General features: G+C 45.3%; 1 protein-coding gene across 2 annotated transcripts in view; it reads right to left on the minus strand.

The window, feature by feature from the left end:
* Window positions 1-9,585: 9,585 nt before the first annotated feature.
* Window positions 9,586-20,839, minus strand: part of TMEM154 (transmembrane protein 154) — a 42,453-nt gene continuing 31,199 nt past the window's right edge. For both annotated transcript variants that reach the window (XM_015409043.1, XM_015409044.1), the window contains exons 5-6: window positions 14,037-14,094; window positions 9,586-9,894 (exon numbers count right to left, since the gene is read on the minus strand). In XM_015409043.1, the coding sequence (XP_015264529.1) occupies window positions 9,879-9,894; window positions 14,037-14,094 (74 nt within the window). In that variant the 3' untranslated portion in view covers window positions 9,586-9,878. The remainder of the gene's footprint in view (window positions 9,895-14,036; window positions 14,095-20,839) is intronic.

The raw sequence follows: 20,839 nt of genomic DNA on the forward strand, positions 1-20,839 counted from the left end.
GGCATTGTATCTGTCTGAGGTCCTCCTCTTTCTCTTCCTCCTCCTCCTCCTCAGACCCCATCCTCAGCAGGATTCATTCCTAAACTATCCTGGAAGTTTCCAACCTGGAGTTGGCAACCCTATGTCCTTTCCAGGCAATCATCAGCCTAACCTTTATCTGCCTGTCTGTCTTCAAGTTTACTCCCCCCCCCGCCTCTGCCTAGGGAAAGCAGCTGTCATCATTCTCCTCTCCCCCTATGAGGTATGTTAAGGTTGAAAGTGTGTGAATGGTCCATAATCCCCCAGGCAGCTCTTAAAACATGTTCCTGGGACCTACACACCACCAGACATTCCAACTGCCTTGCGGGGGGGGGAGTATGAGGTGTGGAATGGAGTGAAGTCCAATCAGCTTCCATATGCAAAAGACCTTGAAGGTTCCATATGCAACTGACATTCAAACTGCCTTGCGGGGAGGGGGGTGAGTTTGAGGTGTGGAATGCAGTGAAGTCCAAACAGCTTCCATATGCAAAAGATCTTGAAACGCTGGGCGGGACTGCACAAAGCAGCCAGTCAACCCAGCCAGCGTCTTCTGAGTGGCAGTTCTTCCGGCCTAACACTAAAGGGGGGCATTTTAGAATGTTCATATAGAATGTTCTTACTCAATTATATATAAGGAGAGATGTCCAATATTAAAACATTCCATCATTCCCCAATATACCCCTTTTCTTTTTCACCCTCCCTCCCCTTCTTCAGGCTTCCAGCAGTGATCCCACCCCCACCACCTCCCTAAAGTTTTCTAAGGTACAGGCACTTGCTCCTCCTTGGACGGGACAGCAGTGAAATTTGAATATAGGGTTGCCAGCCCCCAGGCTCAGACGGGGATTCCCCCGCTTCTGGGGGCTTAGGGTTGGGGTTTGCACCAGCTCTGTGTGCTGCAGCCCCCACCCCACTCACAAAAAGACCCTTTAAAATGTCTTCTTGCAAGCTGAGCATGCAGCCTGCAACCACCCCTCTCCCTCCCTCCTGCTAGATTTTAAAGGCCCTCCAGCTGGTCGGTGGGCCACATGGTCCCCACCAGTCAGATGAAGCCCTTTAAATCAGGCAGGAGAGGAGGGAGAGGGGTGGCCAGGCAGGTGGTCACTCTTGGGGGCAGGGCTTGGGGGCATCCCCGCCCACCCCCAAAATGCCCCTCGAATCCCCCTGTCGGAGCGAAAAGGGGACCTGGGGACCCTATTTGAACATAAATTCCTTTGTAGAAACCTAGTTTCACCAGAAAGATAAAGAGCATTTTCAGTATTAAAAAATGTTGAGCATGTTTTTAACATTTTATTTAAACTGTTTATTACATATATTAACCATTAACGGTTTATAAACATGTCAGGATTCAGACATGGCAAACACATCACAATTTGTTTTTGACATGCGTGACCCTGAAGTCCTTGGACTTGCACATTCCTTCCCAGGAAGTCTTCAGTCTTGGCACAGAGTGTGAGAGAGATTGTGCTCTAGAGTTCCCAGTTTAGGAAGTCTATGATGTAATCAGGGCCTTAGCCAGAAAAAAATTATGGGGGGGGAGGGTGGCAAATGAGTACAGTGGTGGTCAGCCCATCATTATTTATTTACTTTATTATTTACTAGGAATAAGGCCCATTGTGGAAATAAATACAACAAGATCTAGAAAGAGGTTCTGGGAGAGTGCTTTGGGCACACAGTGTGAATTTGCTGTGGCAACTTCAGCAGGGTATAATGACAGAGTCCACTGTTTTCTCCAAAGGAACTGATCTCTGCTACCTGAAGAGCAGTTGTAATTTTGAGTGATCTCCAGCCCTCACCTGGAGATTGGCAACAATGGTTACCCAGGATGAAATGGCTTGTTTGGAGGGTGGAGTCTATGGCATTCTACCTGTCTGAGGTCCAACCCCTCCTCAAACCCCACCCTCTCCAGGCTCCACCCTTCAAATCTCCAGGAATTTGCCAACCTAGAGTTGGCAACCCTATCTCCCGCCCAGCCAATTGTCAACCTACCGTTATCTGCCCCCTGACTTCAGCTTTCCATCTCCTCCCTCCTCCCTCCTGGAGAGCAGTTGTAATTCTGATTGATCTCCAGCCCCCACCTGGAGATTGGCAACAATGGTTCTCCAGGATGGAATGGCTGGTTTGATGGGTGGAGTCTATGGCACTGTACCTGTCTGAGGTCCCACCTCTCCTGAAAACACCCTCTTCAGGCTCCATCCCTCAAATCTCCGGGAATTTCTCATCTGGAGTTGGCAAACCTATCAGGACTGGCCCCAATGAGTTTTCTCCCAAAGGCCAAAATAGGTGACAGGACCAAGCTTGGTCGCCTACCAACAGTCACTGAGGGGAAAGTAGGGTTGCCAGCTCTAAGTAGGGAAATACCTGGAGATTTGGGGGTGGATCCTGTGGAGGGCAGCATTGGGGAGGGGGCGGAAGGACTCAGCAGGGTATAATGCCATAGGGTCTACCCTCCAAAGCAGCCATTTTCTTCACGGGAACTGATCTTTGTCATCTGGAAATCAATTGTAACAGCAGGAGATCCAGGTCCCACCTGGAGATTGGCAACCCTAGGGGATGTCACCTGCACAGCAGGGGGTTGAAGAGAATGGTTTAATGGCTGCTGGGACAAGATTGGCATCAATAGTTACCCAGGAGGAAATGGCTGGTTTGGAGGGTAGAGTCTTTGGCACTGTAGCTGTCTGAGGTCCCACCCCTCCTCAAACCTCACCATCTCCGGGCTCCACCCCTCAAATCTCCAGGAATTTCCATATCTAAAGCTGGCAACTTTATCTCCTCCCCTCTTAGCAGCCTCTACCTAGGCAAAATTCTGTCTTTCTCATTAGCGGGGAGCAAAGCAGCTTACATCATTGTCTTCGGCTTTGTGATCTGTAGAGCAGCCCTGTAAGGTAGGTTAGGCAGAAAGTCTGTGGCTGGTCCGAAATCACCCAAGCAGCTTCTATAGGGATGCTCCTGCTAAACAGGAGCAAGCAGCCAGGGCTAGTGATGCCATGCCAGTCAGGAGGCATGAAGTCACCCTGAGAGTGCTTGCAGGCCTAGGGTTGCCATTGCCAACAAAAATTGATGCAAAGGAGGATGGAAAAGTCTCCATATCTCTATTTTGCCTTAAATTGGTTATGATGCCAGCAGAGTGAGAAAATGCCAGCGGCTCTGGGTGGGTGCCCCATGGTAAATGCACCAAACAATTCATAAGGATTTTCCAAAACACTACTCTGTCAATAAATCATTTTCTACACTCACAGCGTCCCCTGCCAGAATGCAATTCATCCCCATCACTTTGAATTAGTACCAGAGCTTTTTTTGCCTTGTGGTATTCTGCTTGTGGTGTGATCTGTCTTTTTTGTGGTGTGGCATGGTTGCGTTATTGGGTTTGTTTCTTTTGACAATCAGCTTCCATATGCAAATGACCTTGAAATGCTGGCCCAATCAGAGAAGAGTGGCCTAGGCTGCAGTGGGTGGGAGAGAACTCAGGCAACACAGCTAGTGGATAGGGACAGCTTCTGAGTGACATATCAGGGAGCCAACTGATTTTGCTGGGCATAGAACTTTGCCACCCCAACTGGCTTTTATATTTATAGAGAGATACTTTATTATTTACCAATTTTCTACTTGACACTCAAAGTAGATTACATGGTATAGAACATTGTAATCAAACAGCATGAGAGATCTAATAAAAATGCAATAGGACTAGGCATACAAAAATTACAAAAATGAAAAAATTATCCAACATGCTATGTCAAGCAATGCAGAAAACGGAATTACAAAAAATGAAAACAATGCTGTAAGAGCATGATAGAAATACAGCAAATCAATCATATATAGCGTACACTGTGGCATAGACCACAATCGTTCTGTATAAGCTTTATAAAAATGCCCTCCCAAGCAACTGCTTTACATAGTTTGCAGAATCTAAGTGTGGGAGCCTTCTTCCAGTTACTGAAACCTGAAACTGTAAATTCAGCCTTCTTTTCTCTGTAAATCACTAACTCAAGGCTTCTAACAGTGTCACCCAACACCCCTGCAGGCTTTTAAAATCAGCCCTGCTAACTGCTAATTCTGTTCTAGCCACTTGCATAGAGATTTCAGTTTTGGAAGATTTATGACAGGATTCACACTTTTACCTCATCTCCTTCCTTTTTTACAAAGAAAATTTACACCTGAAAGACATGTGACAGATTTCACACCAACCCGTAATGCTGATTGGAGGGGCATGATTGATGGGGCATTGCCACTTTGTGCACCACTGTGGCTACAGTCCTGGATGTAATTATAGTTTGTTGTGTTGTCCTAATTCACACACTTCACCAAACTGGGGGTTGTTCCTTGCCACAAATCAGCATTCTAACTGTTGCGCTGCTGATGCCCTCTCTTGGGGTTGCCCTTTTCTGCCATGTTGCTGCTCCCTGGAGGAAGTTGCAGAGGCCTCAGAATGTGGGAGCTGCAAGGTTACTTCACCTCCCTGCAGCACACCCACATGGCAGGTCTGCAGCTGGTAGTGTGTTGTCTCTCTCTCGCTCTCTGCTGTCAATATTCTGCCACTTTCTTCCTCCCCGGCCCCCATGTCCCTTCCTCCTTTTATTGTTGCTGCTCCTGTTTCCCTCTCTCCCCTGTGGTTCCTTTCCCTTTCCATCTCCTCCTTTCCTTCTCCTATTGGTGGTTCTGCCTTCCCTTTATCTGTCTTTTCCCTCCCTCGTCTGAGTCCCGCCCCCCAATGGGCGATGCTTCCTTGGCTTGCCCGGTGTAGCGTCCTCCTCCTGGGACTTCTCTTCACGGGGTCTGCCTGCAGGATCTTCAGGTATGCCTGGGAGCCTGCTCCTCCCTGGGTCCCTCTTCTCCCAAACAGCTTGCTCCTGTGGCCACACTCTCCCCGCTGCCCCCCACCCACCTCCCTGGTTCGGCTCTTGCCTTGGGGTTCCCGTCACTCAGCTCGTGCCCAAGAATTCAGACATTGCAGCCAATAGTGGTTGGATGGATCAAGGACTTCTGTAAACAAACCACCTTCTCTCTTCACTCCACAGTTGAGAGAATGGGAGACAGCACAAACTTTGGGATTTCATTTGTGACTATATCATTAACAAATTGTAGATTTTTGTGACATCTGACTTAAACCTTAAGAAACATCCAAAAATTCCATCCAAAAAATGTTGGCTCACCTAAACAGAACATTTTATTTTGTATAGAATATATTTTCCCCGGAATTGCTATTATTTTCAGCACCATAAAACAGTTTTTGCTGGCTCCTTCCTTTATCTGCATCGTCTCTCCCAATAGCTGAAGACTGACTTTCTGACTCTTGCAGATACAGACCATTCACTAATAAATTCATCCTTACAATACAGGCGCTCAGGAAAATTAGACATTATTCACTTAAATCTCATAATTATTTACAGAAATAATACACTGCGGTAGCATCATTATATTTCATAACATAGTGTTCGTAACCTTTTTCAATTTTTACCTAATAACACACATCTGTGAGATAAGCATTTATAAGCATTTTGGAGATATTAACATACTTACTTTTAGTTATGTGCTCAATTTGTTATTACTATGTTCTTGTGTATGTGTGTGAATAACATATCTTTTCCCTTAATTATAGAAGTATATTGCTCATATTACAAAACATACATTGACCTTCATCCGATACCAAGTGATAGCAAAAAAGAGGCAATGCAAAGATGACAGACTTGAATCTAAGAATACTTGAGACCCATAATTACTTTCAGAAATGATGCTGCTGCCTCTTCCCCACATGGTAAATGTTCCTTAGTGACCCTAAAACATTTCATGTGTCCATAAATCCCACTAAGAGTATGTCAAACAAATAATCAGAATTTATCTTTCCCAGAAACAGTCAGTGGCATTTGTGTTAAACGGCCAATGAGAACTACTTGTCGCTGTTTTAGATACTGAAATGGTGTTTCAGTGCTTTATGCTAGTAGGGTATCAGACTCAAGTGACTGAAAACGGCCCCTTTCAAACAACCTATGCAATCTATTTTAGCTGCCAGTTGCTAACAGATTTTTGGTGCCATTTCAGACACAACCATTTTCGCTCCTGGCTGCTAACGGATTTTATTTGCCTTATCAAACAAAGCCACTTGCATCCCGTTCGCAAAGTGGGACTGAGCCATTTTTTTTTTTTTAAAACTCCTTCTTCCATTTTCAGGTGTTCATTGCGCTTCTGAATCACTGAAATGATTGTGGCACTTCTGAAAGAGCAAATTTCCCCCCACCCTTTTTCACAGCATGTTCTATTTCAGCTGTTTTCTTTTCTTTTTTAATTTTTGAACATTTTAACTTTTGCACTATAGCGCTAGACGAATATAGCTATTGTGCTGGACTATATAGCCTTCTATAGGGCTAGATGAATATAGCCTTCAGATATCATTTAATTGCTCTACTGGTCTAGCGCTATAGCACAAAAGTTAGAACTTTTTTTAAAAAGCCCAAATAGAACCTGCTGCAAAAAGGGGTGGGGGGGAAGTGGTGCGTTTTGAAATGGGCAGAGCATTTCAGACAATGCTCATAAACAGGTTTAAATATGCTATCTAAAACCTCCCCATGTTGCTTTACAGAGAATCAGGCCAGCAACAGATAACAACCGGTTTAAAACAGCAGTGTGAAAGGTGCCAATGTTCCGAATGCCTCAGTAAAGTGTTTAATATTTTCTATGTCCCGATCCTAAAACATGCTGTGCTTTATATCCCCATTTATTTATACCCAGTTTTCTCTCCCCTGGGAACACAAAGTGGCTTTCAACATCACTCTCCTCCTCCATTATATACTCACAACACACCTGTGATATAGATTAGGCTGAGAGAGAGTAACAGGCCATGAAAGCTTCCATGACAGAATGGAGTTTCAAACCTGAGTCTCCCAGATCCTTGTTGGACACTCTAACTACTAGACCACACAGATATGTGAGCACTGCCAAATCCAGTGTCTTCTTGTACAACAGTATTATTTCCATATCAAAGGATGATGGAAGGGGAAGAGGGTCAGCAGCCTTATTCACAACAACCAGAATATCAGTAGGAAGTGTGGCCAGTACAAGAAGCGGAGCATCCTACTAGCCCATGCTTGCCCATGCTGCTTTAGAAGTGGCTGTTACTTACAGTATCCTGTCACAGGAGACACTGGCACACCATCTTTCTAAGTAGTGTTGCCAGATTTCTAAGGTTGTTAAAGTACAAGGCTTTGGCTTATTTCCATACTAACAAAAATCAGATCTGAACTTTTTAAAAGTGAGAGGTCAACAACCAAACAAAGCAAACTAGCTAGGTGGCCATAGTACTTGTTGTGCGCAGCTGCACATGACCATTTGTCCATGCACATAGGGTTGCCAACCTCCAGGTGGTGACTGGAGACCTCCTGCTATTATAACAGATCTCCACAGATCAGTACACCTGGAGAAAATGGCTGCTTTGGAAAATGGACTCTGTCATTATACCCCACTGAAGGCCGCCCCCTCCCCAAACCCTGCCTATCTCTGGCTTCACCCCCAAAATCTCCAGGTATTTCCCAACCTGGAGCTGGCAGCCCTAACATACTCATATGCAGGAACTAAAGAGTAGTGTTCTGTGTGGAATGTTGTGGTTAATTATCTCCACTCACTTGGCTATCAAAATACTGTGGCAGAAGTAATATTAAAGCTGGACTCAGGGCACAGGTTATAAGAGCCATTAGCAGTGGATAAAACAAAAGGGGTTAAAAGATGGCTCAACAGCTATTTTCCCTGGCTTGAATAGAAAGGTTTAATGAAGAGAGTAGGATGATAGTGAGAGAAGGCAGCTACGTGGTTACTGAGGAAGCTCTGCAGAAATTGATTCTTCTCATCTTTTGTTACCTAACCAATGGAACTTGAGCTAAGGTAGGCTAGGCACTCATTTCAAATTGTCTCTGTGGTAAAGTGAATACACACACTGCAAAACCATAGTTGAGGCCTAGAAGGGGAAAAGGTCCAGACCTTGACATATGGAAAACAATGGAAATATGACACTTTGTAAGAAAAAAGATATGCAGTAAAAGGTAAATTACAGACCCGTGGGGCCTTGATTCTTATTGAGGCTGTAATCCTTCACTATCTAGCCACTATTTCAATAAAGCTAACCTCCGCATCTACAGGCCGTAAACCTTTAAGCTAGTTCTAGGAGGCAACATCAGGGGAAGTCCTTGGCCTTTACTCTGTGCTTGCTGGTCATCCAGGACAACCAGTTAGCCACTGTGTGTGAAAAAGGATGTTGGACTTGGTGAACCACTGGTCTGATCCAACAGGGCACCACATTCATAAGCACAGTTATCACATGCCACATTCCAAACACTGAGAGAAAAACTGTCTATTCTTTGAAAATACAACCCATGCCAAAATTCATTTGTGGAGGGGGAGAGATAAGCTCAGAGGAAAAAGGAAGATCCCTGTGGTAGGCAAAATTGGAGTCATTTAATAAAAAGGGAAGTGATCATCTGTCGCTAAGCAAGGAGAAAGTGCTTTAAGTGGGAAGGAAGATTCTAGGTTCTCTAAATGAGCCAAGGTTGCATGACAAACCAGAAAGGGAGAACCCCTAGGAAATCTGGTGTAGAGCTTTCATACCCTCAGAAGCCAGCTAGTATTATCTCTGCAACAAAGAAGCCAACTCCAAGGTAGAGAATGACAGCTCAGCATGACTGTGCAGGAAATCTTAAGACTCTCTCTTAGTTCTTTCATTGTTTTCTCTTTTGTTTCCTTATCCCTTCCACAATAAAGCAGGAGTGTTACTCTGTAAGAGGGACTGGGATTCAGGAAAGGAAGGCCTCCATTTTGGCTGTTGAGCTAAAGTTGCTCCTCAGCAACTAGATCCCTCATACGAAAATAGGACATGTTCAGAGTCTCTCTTCTCTCTCTTAAGACACAGCCACAGCCCCCAACATCCATGTTTCTTTTGCATTTTTCATTGCAAAAACCTTCAAAGTACATTAAAGGTAAAGGTTCCCTTGCTCGAAAGCCAGTCGAATCCGACTCTAGGGTTGCGGTGCTCATCTCCGTTTCAAAGCCGAAGAGCCAGCGCTGTCCGAAGACGCTTCCGTGGTCATGTGGCCGGCATGACTAAACACCAAGGTGCACGGAACGCTGTTACCTTCCCACCGAAGCGGTACCTATTTATCTACTTGCAATTTCTTGCTTTTGAACTGCTAGGTTGTCAGGAGCTGGAACTAGAGATGGGAGCTCACTCCATCATGCGGCACCCGGGTCTCGAACTGCTGAACTACTGTCCTTCTTCCACAGCCTGCAGTTCAGCGTCTTAACCACTTGAGCCACCGCAGCTCAAAGTACATTACAAAGAACAAAAAGACTTCTGGGGTAGAGCCATGCTTTGTAATTTGTAGTATCAGAGAACAATGTGATTTGTCACTGCATATCAGATTTGTTCCAGGATTTCTAACTTATTCATCAGTACAAGTCCTATATGAGGTATTACCATAATTACCAGAAGGAAGATGAAGTACGCTACATTGATAGTACTTTAGTTCTGTGATTCATACACTGAAGAGCAAAGAATTTCAAAATCAAGGGAACATTTGTATATTTGGGCAACCTTACAAATAGACCATACATATTTTCAGGGGGAAAGGTGAATTGCCCTGAGAAATGTCTGAAAGGGGATTGTTTTCTAAATGTTCTTTCTGAATTGCACAGCAGTAAGACTTAACTTCAGGACCTTTGTTGTGGAGAACTGATGCTGTCATTATGATGAGCAACACTAACAGGAACAGCCAAATGTGTTCCTTTTGGTGACTGGTAGGAACCAAGCTTCATATCCTGGCCATCCAGGATCTCAAGGATCTAAGTTCGATGTGTCTCTTCTTTTAAACCGTGTAGTGCCATCTTCATGATTCACAGTCACTGTGTAAATATAATTTAAAAATAATAAAAAATAATGTACCATAACATTTATAAATTTTTAAAACAAATTTTTCTTAAGTAATTTCTTCTGTGTGGTTACTCTTAGATTTAGACAGTTTTGATGCCAATTTGGTTCTGCAGAATGAATGTGATAAGGTGTTTTTATTGGACTGCATTCCATTGGTATAAAAATGTACACATACGCAATTTGTATCAAATTCTCCTTAACAACAAAAGAAAAGGGATGTTACATTTCTTCAGTATTAGTTGCTTCAATCATAAAATGTCTGTCTGCTGAAGTGATGATTGTGTTTGCTTACACCATTGTGAAACAGCACACACTAGCAGAATAACAGATTGTTCCGTATCCAAATCTGTTTTTTCCCATGAGGTCTTGCCAAGTTTGCCAAGAGGAACAAATGATTCATCTTTTGTTCACACATAGTTCAAATCTCACCAAATGCATAAGGTTGTTCCTATTCTAAGTCACGTGATCAACTGCTTGGGGCACCAAAGGCCAGCAGGAGGCTAAAAGCAAACTGGTGCAATCCAAAACAGGTCTATTCAGAAGTATGTCCTATGTTATTCAGTGGGGATTTCTCCCAGGAAAGTGTCTTTAGGATTACACTAAAGGTAGCAGTGTTCCCTCTAAGCCGAGTTAGTGTGAGCTATCTCACAGTTTCTTAGCCTCTGGCTCACACATTTTTGTCGTAGCTCAGGAAGGATGGCGCCAGAGATAGCTAATTCATGCAGTAGCCAAATTGCTCACTCACTTTAATGCCACTAATTCACAAAGTAGAATTTTTGCTCACAAGACTCCACAGCTTAGAAGGAGCATTGGTAGGAAAGTATGTGGACTGCTTGCTTGCTTAGCCACTGTACTTGTTTACGTGAACATTGTGTTGGAGTGGGTGACTCAGCATATCTGGACGTTGGTGGGCACTACATCACTAAGTGTGTATGGCTGTGGTCACACGCACCAGTTGAAGCACAGGGGAAGAGAGGCTATTTCCTCCGGAGGAATATGACACGCAGTTGTGAGATCACACAGCCCTTTGAAACAGCGGGCACAGCCCATCACTATGTGATCAGACACAACTGTGGGCGAGTTGTGGGTTGGTTTTTTTTTTTGCTGTTTGTTTCCCTGGCACATGAACAAGCAATCGAGGAATTGCACCTTCACACTGAGGGCCCCCTATGGAGTATGCGATGATGCGCATACTGCGAAGGGGGAGGAAACACGGCACGGAGTCAGGATGGCATGATCAGACCATCCCGACAGCATGAGAGCCTGCTTCAGTGATCAGACAGGGGAAAGTCCATGTGTGGCCTGTCAGCAAGCATCAGGACTGGACTTTCCCTGGTGTCCTTTAACTCTACTTCCATGGAGGAGCAGCACGGGTTGCTGACGACTGCAGGACACTTCCCAGATGTTGCTGTCTGATCACTCCCTTTAGTTCCATCAGGCATTTGGGCCTATGTCAGATCTAAAGGAGCGTGTGATCTCTGCCTATAAGTGTTATCTCCTTGAATAGGATGCTTCTCTTTGTCTTAACCTGGGAGCTGACTTCTGACTCCTCTTCTCTCTGTGTGTATTTTGTTCTCCCCATTCTGTACATGGCTTTTCATGGAGTCACACATCTCCACAGGTCTCTCCTGTAGAAACAATATCCTCATACTCCCATATAAGAACATAAGAGAAGCCAATGTTGGATCAGGCCAAAGGCCCATCCAGTCCAACACTCTGTCACACAGTTGCCAAAAATACCAGGTGCCATCAGGAGGTCCACCAGTGGGGCCAGGACACAAGAAGCCCTCCCACTGTCCCCCCCCCAGCACCAAGAATACAGAGCATCACTTGCTCCAGCCAGATGATGCCAAAACAGCTGGCCACTTGTCATCAGGAAAGATTAGGTTTCTCTCTCTCCTTTTGACTGGAACCTGGATGTGAACTGAATCAACTTGAATAAAATGTAAGTTTTACTTTTTGCAATATACTCCTTGGGAGATTTATTTACTGCACTCAGCATCACACTTCTATGACTGGGCAAACTCTGCTCTATTAAACAAAGATCCCAATATTTACACGCTGATCCTGGGCAAGCTGCACTCTCACACTCACATCTGGAATATGGAGATCTCATCCACTTGCTTTATCTCCCTGAAAACTCTAGATTATTTTTTCATTAATCCATTTGTACTCAACACCTTGAGATGGTCCTGCTGGGTTACAGTTTAATATAAATAATTACAGTGTCTGAGGAGTTGCAGATTTTTTGTGCCCACACAGTATCCATGGAAGTGACAACCTGAACTTTCTATACCATCTTCCTTCATGCATCCTCCTCATCCTTTCTTACTCCTTCTTGCCACCACCTGCCCCTTTCTGTTCCATCCACTTTCTCCTTGGACCAGTTATGACTCCCTCTCTTCCCCGTGATCAACTTAAGGATATTATTTCCTTTCACTGGCTACTTGGACATGGGCTTTTCATTTTTTTTGCCCTGTATTCTGTTTTCAAGGGCTGGAATGCTGACCCCTCCAAAAGACCCAACCTTTGTTCTCACATCTTGTGCTTCAGTCTTCTCAAGTGTACTAGTTTTTACTTGACATTGTCTTTGCCTTAGCGCAAAACACTTAATTCTAATACAATGGAACAGATTACGTATGACTAAAATTATCATCATTCATAATAAAGTAGAGCCACCTAGTGGTAACAATCATTCTTCCTCCCATACACACACACACACACACACCGTCCTTTTATCTACACAGGGTATTTTCAAGAAGGATCAATGAACATTGCATACACGTCTATTGGAATCTTGTATCTGGAAATATATTACTGGAAGGTGAGTTCACAGACCCCCCCAAAAAAACCCAATCATGGTGATTCTTTTAATCACCATAAGAAGTTTTGTGACTTGATGGAGGTATATTAGAAGGAAGAGTTTGGAAGGCAGAGCTCCACACATGAACTCCACAGAGGGATTCCAGAGAGAAAGAGCTGAAAGAATTCATCAATAAACTTCACTGTATCAGCAGAGGGTTGCACAGAGCTGAGGAGAAATGGCATAATCTGCATTCCACAGCTTCCCCCCCCCCCCACCTAGATTCTCAGTCAGCAAAATATATTTTGTGCATCTGACAATGTATCTGTTGCCCATAAAAGTTTATCTTCAAAAAAACTTTGATGTGCCCAAAGAATACTTCTTTTCCTGCAAAAGACTAACATGGCAGCCTCATTGGAATTTACAGAGAGGGAAATAAAATGCCTCTCAGGGTTAATCTCCATTTTACAAATTCTTCCTCTTTGTTGGGGGATGACATGAGGACTATGTATCAAATGTGCAATGGGAGTCTTGTACCTCCCAGACCCACATGAACTCTTCTGTGCTTATGACCCTGGTGTAGGGTCGCCAGCCCCCAGGTGGGAGTAAGGGATCCCCCAATTTGGCGGGCTCAAAAATCTGCTCCTGGCCAGCTGGCCAGCAGGGGGAAGCCCCACCCCCAATACTCACTACCTGGCACAGATTTTGCCCAAAATACTACAGCTACACCATACAGCATCCCCAGCATAATGACATCACTTCTGTATGACATTATCACACTGGGGACATCATACACGGTGATGTCGCCCCATCCCCTGCACTCCCAGAGAGCTCCCTCCCACCCCCCGCCAGGGAGTGAAGACCTTCCAACGAAGTCGCTTCAGCCTCCTCCCCCATGCAGTTTTCACAACATCAAGCTACCTCATGGAACCACTATTGGCTCCACTGCAAAACTGCAATATTGGCTCCATTGTAAAATTATGTGACTATATGTAATTTTTGCAGAGAAGCCAACAGTGGCTCCACAGTGCAGTTTTTGGATATGAAACTGGCACAGGTGGGGAGCTGAAGCTGCTTCAACCCACGGGTCATGGTTGTTATCCTATGAGGACATCGTGAAGATTGGCCCAAGTGAAGTTCTTATGGAATTCCATCCTGTGTTAAAAATGACCGACCTATGTTGTAAAAGATAACAATAGTTGAAATAGATTCGGGAGTCAACCATAAACCAACAGAGAGCATTGTTGAATATGAGATCTATTAAAGTTGACTGTGTCCTTTTTTTAAATACACCTGGAAGACTGTAAATACCTGGTGTTGGCATTCAGGTCCTTTTCTTCTTTCACAGGAGACAGGTATTCACATTCCACTAAGAAAAGATTGAAGACAGGGAAACTGTTAGCCTTGGCAATTTTTGGAATGTGTGTTCAATTTGAATAGCAATGACCACATGGTAGACTCCTGGAGGACGTCATTTTTTATTTTTAATGTTATGCCTAAAGCCATTAGCCCATTAAAAAACCTTTGTGAATGTGTCGGAAGCCATAGTAACCTTTGTTTTATTTATTTCGGTGCTTTCTGTGTATATAAACACTACCCATCTCCAACACTTTGCCTTTGTCACAAGCTAAAAATAAAATGGATAATAATAAATGACCCATCATACAATTGTTTGTTATCACATCTGTTATTCTGCTGGATTATTCCAGCTGGCGAGTATCTGTGTTACTATCCTATTAATGCTGTTGCTGGGTAGCACCCATCAAGTAGTGTCAACTGAGTCTTACGTGCCCACTTTGAAGACCACTGGCAAGGTCAGTGTCCATTCTTACCATCTTCTGCATGAAAAGAGCAGCTTCACCTCTCACTGGGAGCCCTTATACTGGCACTTCAGAGCACCCAAAGGTTTGTGTGGTGGAAAACAAAATAATCCTGGATGGGTTCAGACTCATGTGAAACAAAGGTTTAAATAAACTAACTATATGGTTAATGTGATTGTCCACATACAGGCCACACCACTATGGTTAGTTAAAATGTATTGGTCCAGGATCCAAAACCATGGTGTGAAGTTAGTTTATTAACACACTAGCCTGCTACCCGTGCTTCACTTGGGTATTTAAGTTCTGTAAATCCAGTTATAATACTGATGATGTGAAATTTGAAATTTGACATTTGTTGTAGGAATTCTAACAGAGAAGATAGTAGTGTAAGAAATGAAGCGAGACATACGTACTTTTTTCTCTCTCTACTGAAGGACCTCTCTCTAGACCACATTGGTGGTTCTGCTCTCAAGTGCTAGGATCACCACGCTGCTTGATGAGCTCACTCTGGAGCAGGCCACATAGAACTGTCCATTTAAGAAGCAGTCGTCTGTTAAGTCAATTCCTGCTACCTTTCACGAAAGTGATGGCCTATCTACTTGTGTTCCTGGATTGTTTTGCTTATATGGAGACTGTGTTGTTCTGAGCACCTCAGGGTGATTTTGCTGGTACTTGTCCTGTGCAGCTCAGTGCACTGCAGGAGTACTATGTTCAAATGTCTTTGCCACATTCCTAAGTTGCCTCCTCCTTGTACCGTTGGTGTATCTGGCTCAAGAAAGCCAGGAGCTTTCTTGGGGGTAGTAAGAGGTGAGAGGTGTGAGGGGGAGTTGGTGTGAGGGAGTGATGATGTGGTGGACATTTCTTCAGGTTCATGAGGGAGGCACGCATCGAAATGGCTCCTAGAAATGTCCAGTGTAGGAGGGGGAGGGGGATTAGAAGCCACTGTGGAGGTGGGGTTGCACCTGACAGACAACCGCCTCTTAGGTGTAGGAGGTGGGGGGAGTGTGTTGGAAGCCATCAGAGAGGCTGGGCCAGCAGCTTTGCTTCACCTCACAGGTGGTTCTTGGCCACTCCTGATTTCCTCAACTGTCATTAGCTCTCTGCAGTCCCCTGTAACTGTTGGGTTTTTTTTTTAACCTCAGAACACTGAGCTCTGCAGCTGACCAATCAGAGAGTGAGGGGTACAGAGAGTCAGCTGCCTAGCAGCCGCATAGGAGTCAATGGGGGAAGCACATTTCCCCCCTTTTGACCCACTTAGGGGTCGAATTTCTAAAAATCCCTTCTTAGCGAGCACCTATGCCATGATAGGAGCACTCTCTCCGAATTTGGTGTCTCTAGGTCCAGGGGTTTGGCCTGGGCGTTGAGTTTACGGTGAGGGGACTTTCTTTTATATATATAGATGGAACTTTTTGCATTAATTTTACTGCTTTTTGCATTAATTTTACTGCCATAGTTTTTGGGGGGGAGGGTTGTACCTTTCTCACACAAGTTGTCCAGTCTGGTTTCCTTCTCTGTGTTGTCCATTTTCCCCCTGTGGTTTTCCAAACCACCTTTGATGCAATGTATTTGTTGGCTGACTGGCTGGAGTGTTCCATTATATGCCATTACCTCTGCAAACCTTAGGTCTTTTTGTAGACCTTGTCTCCTACCAACAAATTAGTTGTATGAAGGGGCTGCTTTGTCTCTGCAGGGTAAGCTGTGCACTCTCTTTGCAGTGCATTATTTTTAAGTGCAGACTTCCCCTTTCTCTCCTTCTTTCAAATGCTGTCTGAAATTTCCATTCCCACCTGACTTCAGAGAAAGGAGAGGTAGCTCTGGAAAAAATCAGGATAAGATAGCAGTGTGAAGCCTTAACTATGATTTCACATAGGGTGGCCATATGGGAGCATTTGAGGAGTCGGAACATTTTGAGGTGCAGACTAGGGGAAATGACATCACAACAGTACCAACACTCTAAGAATTTCCTCAGTCTCTATAGTAAAAACATATAGATAACGGGAATTCCTAGAGCACTGCACTGCACCCCATCATCTCCTGCCATTTTTGCTCCCAGTGCTCCATTGAATGCAGGGACAGGAGGTTGGCCTGCTGCAGCAGGGAAGATGAAAAAGCTAGTTTCACATGATGTATCCAGTAGAATTTTAACTTGTCCCTTGCCACCATGCAGACCAGGATACCAGTAGGGTCACTGCTGGTGAGGCAGGGTAAAAGAATGAAGACAATAAAAACAGCACTTTTTTTAGTTAACCAGGATTTGAATGACCCAAATTTTGTTTCAGACACTAACCATGGTTTCCAGTTACGTGCCAATAAAAGGAGCTGCCATGTTAATACCATTAAGAATTAGGGATGGGCATGAACTAGTTAATGAACTAAAGTTTGTGAAGAATTTTGGCCGGTTCATAGTTTGCAAAGCGATTTTCATGGAAGGGTGACTGGCGCAAACATTCTATGAACTTTCATGCTTGTTCATGGAGGTTTGTGAATGGATAAATTTCCAGACAGACTGTCTCTGCTCAATTAAAATGTTTACAACACTTCAAAGCAACAGGGGGTGGAATTCTCCAGCCGTGGAAGCACCAATAGGAGCCCTCCAAAGTTTAACGGGTACTTCTGGCTGCCAGTAACAGAGTTCCTATTCTGTTCTATGGGATCAGAATGTTATATATCCACTCAACTCCACAGCTTGAGGGGGGCAGCATCCCAGGAAGCCTTGACAGTGCTCACCAGCTGCAGAGCATCCTTCACCACCAGCTGAAGCATGTGTGCCAGGCAGAGCACGCCCATGAGGTCACACAAGTCACCTCTGCCAACATATTGACACTGGCATCTGTGAACATGTAGCCACAGATGATGTTGCTGCCACTCACCCACTCCCTCAGGCTACTCTGTATCACAGCAACAATGTATTGTGCCATGAAGTCTGTATCCATCCTCTGTGTATGGAGTAGAACCACTTTGTAACCTGGTGGCAGGAGTGTCTCCTCCTGGGTCCTGGGCCATGCCATGCCATGACAGTCCAGACAGATCACCTGATTGCCATCACTGGGCAGTGAGGGAGAGGTAGCTGTGCTGCTGGCTGCTCCAGAGTTCTGCTGTGACGTGTACAATTTTGCTGTGTGCTCTGGAGAGCTCACCCTTGACCATCACCACTGTGGAGTGATGAGTGATAGGCAAGACTTGTCAGCTCTTGGTCCTCCGCAAGGGGACGGAGTACCAGGGAGCCAGGTGTTGCAGCAGCTGGTGAAAGGCTACATCCTCCATGAGGGAGAAGGGTTGGCCACCTACAACAATCATTTCACTGATGAGGTGAGTGACTGCTTCCTCTTCTTCCTCTGGCCACCACTCTTTTCTCCAGGGCAACATAGTTGGGTGGAGGATGGAGAAGGACAAGTGTTGGGGGGTTGTGCCCCTCCAGAGATGGGTGTGGCACAGCTGGCACTCTGCCACACATGGGTCACTAGGGAGGGTGCAGAAATGTTTCCAAACTATGGGCTCCCCCCCACCCCAATCACTGCTGTCGGAGTCCTCCTCTCCAAAGAGTGTTAACAACAGCTGGTTTCTCTGGGCAGTGCTAACAACTCTTTTGCCTCTGTGGAGAGCCCCAGGAACAGATCAGGGGAAGGAGGCTCTGAGACCCCTGGTGATGCCCTGCTAGGGCTGGAAGGATGGTTTTGGTGCCTGGGGGCAAGGGCCTGTGGTATGCAGTGGGTGGAGGACTTCCCCCCATGAAGTGCACCCTTTGTACCCACTTTCATGGCACACAGAAGTGTTCACACTCAGGAGGGGTGGGAGGATATAAATGTGGGAGACCTTGGGGGGATCCATAGTTCACCCCAAACGTGGAGAGATTGTAGAGGAGCGGGTGGCAGGGTGAGGTTTCCTGTGTATTTGGTGTGTGTAGCTTGCAGGGGGGCATTTTATATGCTTTTAAATCTGTGCCTGACATTTTCCCCCAAAGCCCTTTCCTTTCTTTATCTTAGTGCTGTTGGGTTTGCTCCATCACAGTGGCACTGGTTCTGCTGTGCACATTGCACTAGTTCTGCTGGACTTACAAAAATGCCCCCACCTTCAGTTTCCATTGCAGATTCTCAGGGACTTTGTGTTCTGCTGGGCTTCTATTGCTCTTTCTTTCTTTTTTTCGCCATTGGAAACAATGGAGGATGGGGGTACCTTTTGGGGGGGGCCATAATCCAATAATCCAATAATTACCCAACTTGGAAGGCAGGTAGAGGAGAGTCAGACAAAGAACTCTTATGAGGTTGGTAACTCTAGCACACCAGGGGGTTTTCTACTACATCACAAACCTCATGAACTGAACCAGTTTGTTTAGCCTCTAAAAGTTTGTGACGGTTCATGATTCACAAACCAGGCAGGCCACAAACCACGAACTGCATTTTCCAGGTTCATGCCCATCCCTGTTAAGTATTTCCTCTGCAGTGCTGAAGAATGAATACTTTTTTTTAAACAGGGCTGTTGGTTGTACTTTTCCTAGTTTATGTAACAGATTCCTACAGCATTGTGTGCGTAAAGGCTTAGGGTGCAGCCAAACATATCCAGCACCACATTAACAGTCCCCAGACCTTTTAAAACCGATCTTTAAGTCTAAATTTTGAACTTTTGTGAGTCTTCGTAATTGTCAATTTATATTCTTGTACTTTGAAAAAAATCATTGTTATATTGAAAGCTGCCTTGAGTTTCGTAAGGGAGAAAGGCGGCTAATAAATCTCCATGTGATTTTAGATCTCAGTGGGTGTGGTCAGACGGCATGCTGAGAGCGGGTTAAACTGCTCCGGTTCTAACCAGATTATATTTGATCTGGATAATCGTGATCATACTTACCTCCCTTATCCCGCCTCACCGTGCAGTCACGTCACTCCCCGGCGTCTACACTACCGACGTGCGGGAGCGTGTGTTGGCAAGTTCTCCCCCTCAGTTTGCGCATGCGCATAAGCACTCATCCGTAGAATGGGGGGGCGAAACGCATGTGTAGAACCACCAGGGTGAGTCAATCCAACTCCTCCAACAAAAGACTTCCCTTTAAACGTTTGACCCGAAAATGGCCTCTGTGAGATCCCAAACTCATCTAAACTCTAAAACAAGTGACTGTTTAAATGTCAGTTTTCTAAACACGGTAGTGGAGCTCCGCCTATGTGCGCACTGGAGACGCTAAAAAAATGGCGGGCGAAAAGCGGAAGCCTCGGGCAGCTTTTGAGCAGGGAGGGGGTTTAAACCAGAAGTGGCTTGACACCGGAGGAGCGATCACACAGGGGGGAAATGCGGCTTTAAACAGGAGAGCTGAGAAAACACCACTTTGGGACCTGGTAACAAAATACTCCGGGTTAAAGGGGTTTTGAGTCAGAAACCAATGGCTGGGGATGGGAGGCAGATGTTGACTGTGTGATCGTGCATATAAAATCAGTTGCTGAACTGTCACGACACCAGATCAAATGGCGTGTCTGAATGCACCCAATGTGGATATTTAAAGTGTAAAACAGATAAAGTGTAAAATGTTCCTAAATTCATTGAAAAGAATGGACCTAGAAGGCTGTAACTCTGTTTAGGATTGTGCTGTCAGTGCCCTAAGTGATTATATTAACATACAAGGAATACCTAGCAATTTGCTAACTTGGAGGCCTCACAGACTAAGTTAATTGGTTTAATGGTACTTTGCAGCAGAAGGTCTTCTTTGATAGGTAATGTTGGCAATTATATAAATTACAAGGGGAGACACGCAAGAAACTTGCGGGGAGGGGGCATTTCCCCCACCTTTGCTTGCCTCTCCCCCCTTCTCTGTCAAATTTCCCTCCTGTCTTATCTATCAATCTTCCCTCACCTCCCTTTCTCCTCTCACTCCTTCTATTTTAGTTCTCCTCCCCACCCCCTTCTCGAGGAATCCTTTCTTACCTCCTTTCTTCTCTCTCCCCTTCTATGTCTCACCCCTCTTCCCCCACCCGTTGTCAGTCTGCCCCTCTCTCCTCCCTGTTTCTCCCCCCAAAAACAATCTCCCCCCTCTTCTGCCTCCCTTTCTACTGCTTCTTCGTTGTTTTCCTGGCCGTGGTTAGGTCGCTCGCTTGGGAGAGACCTGGCGGCGGCCCCTGTTCCACGGCCGACTCGCTGGCTGCGAGGAGGCTGCTTACTTGGGAGAGGTCCGGTGGCGGCGGCGGCATCCCCTGCCCTGCAACTCCGGGGCTGACTTGCTGGCTGCAGGGAGGCCGTTTGCTTGGGAGAGACACAGCAGCAATACTCGCGGGGGGGAACACTCCACGGGAGAAGCACCCGCAGGTGAGCCTT

Source organism: Gekko japonicus, unplaced genomic scaffold, assembly GCF_001447785.1.
Source record: "Gekko japonicus isolate JY-2015 unplaced genomic scaffold, Gekko_japonicus_V1.1 scaffold24, whole genome shotgun sequence".
In the NCBI taxonomy this organism is placed as follows: domain Eukaryota; kingdom Metazoa; phylum Chordata; class Lepidosauria; order Squamata; family Gekkonidae; genus Gekko; species Gekko japonicus.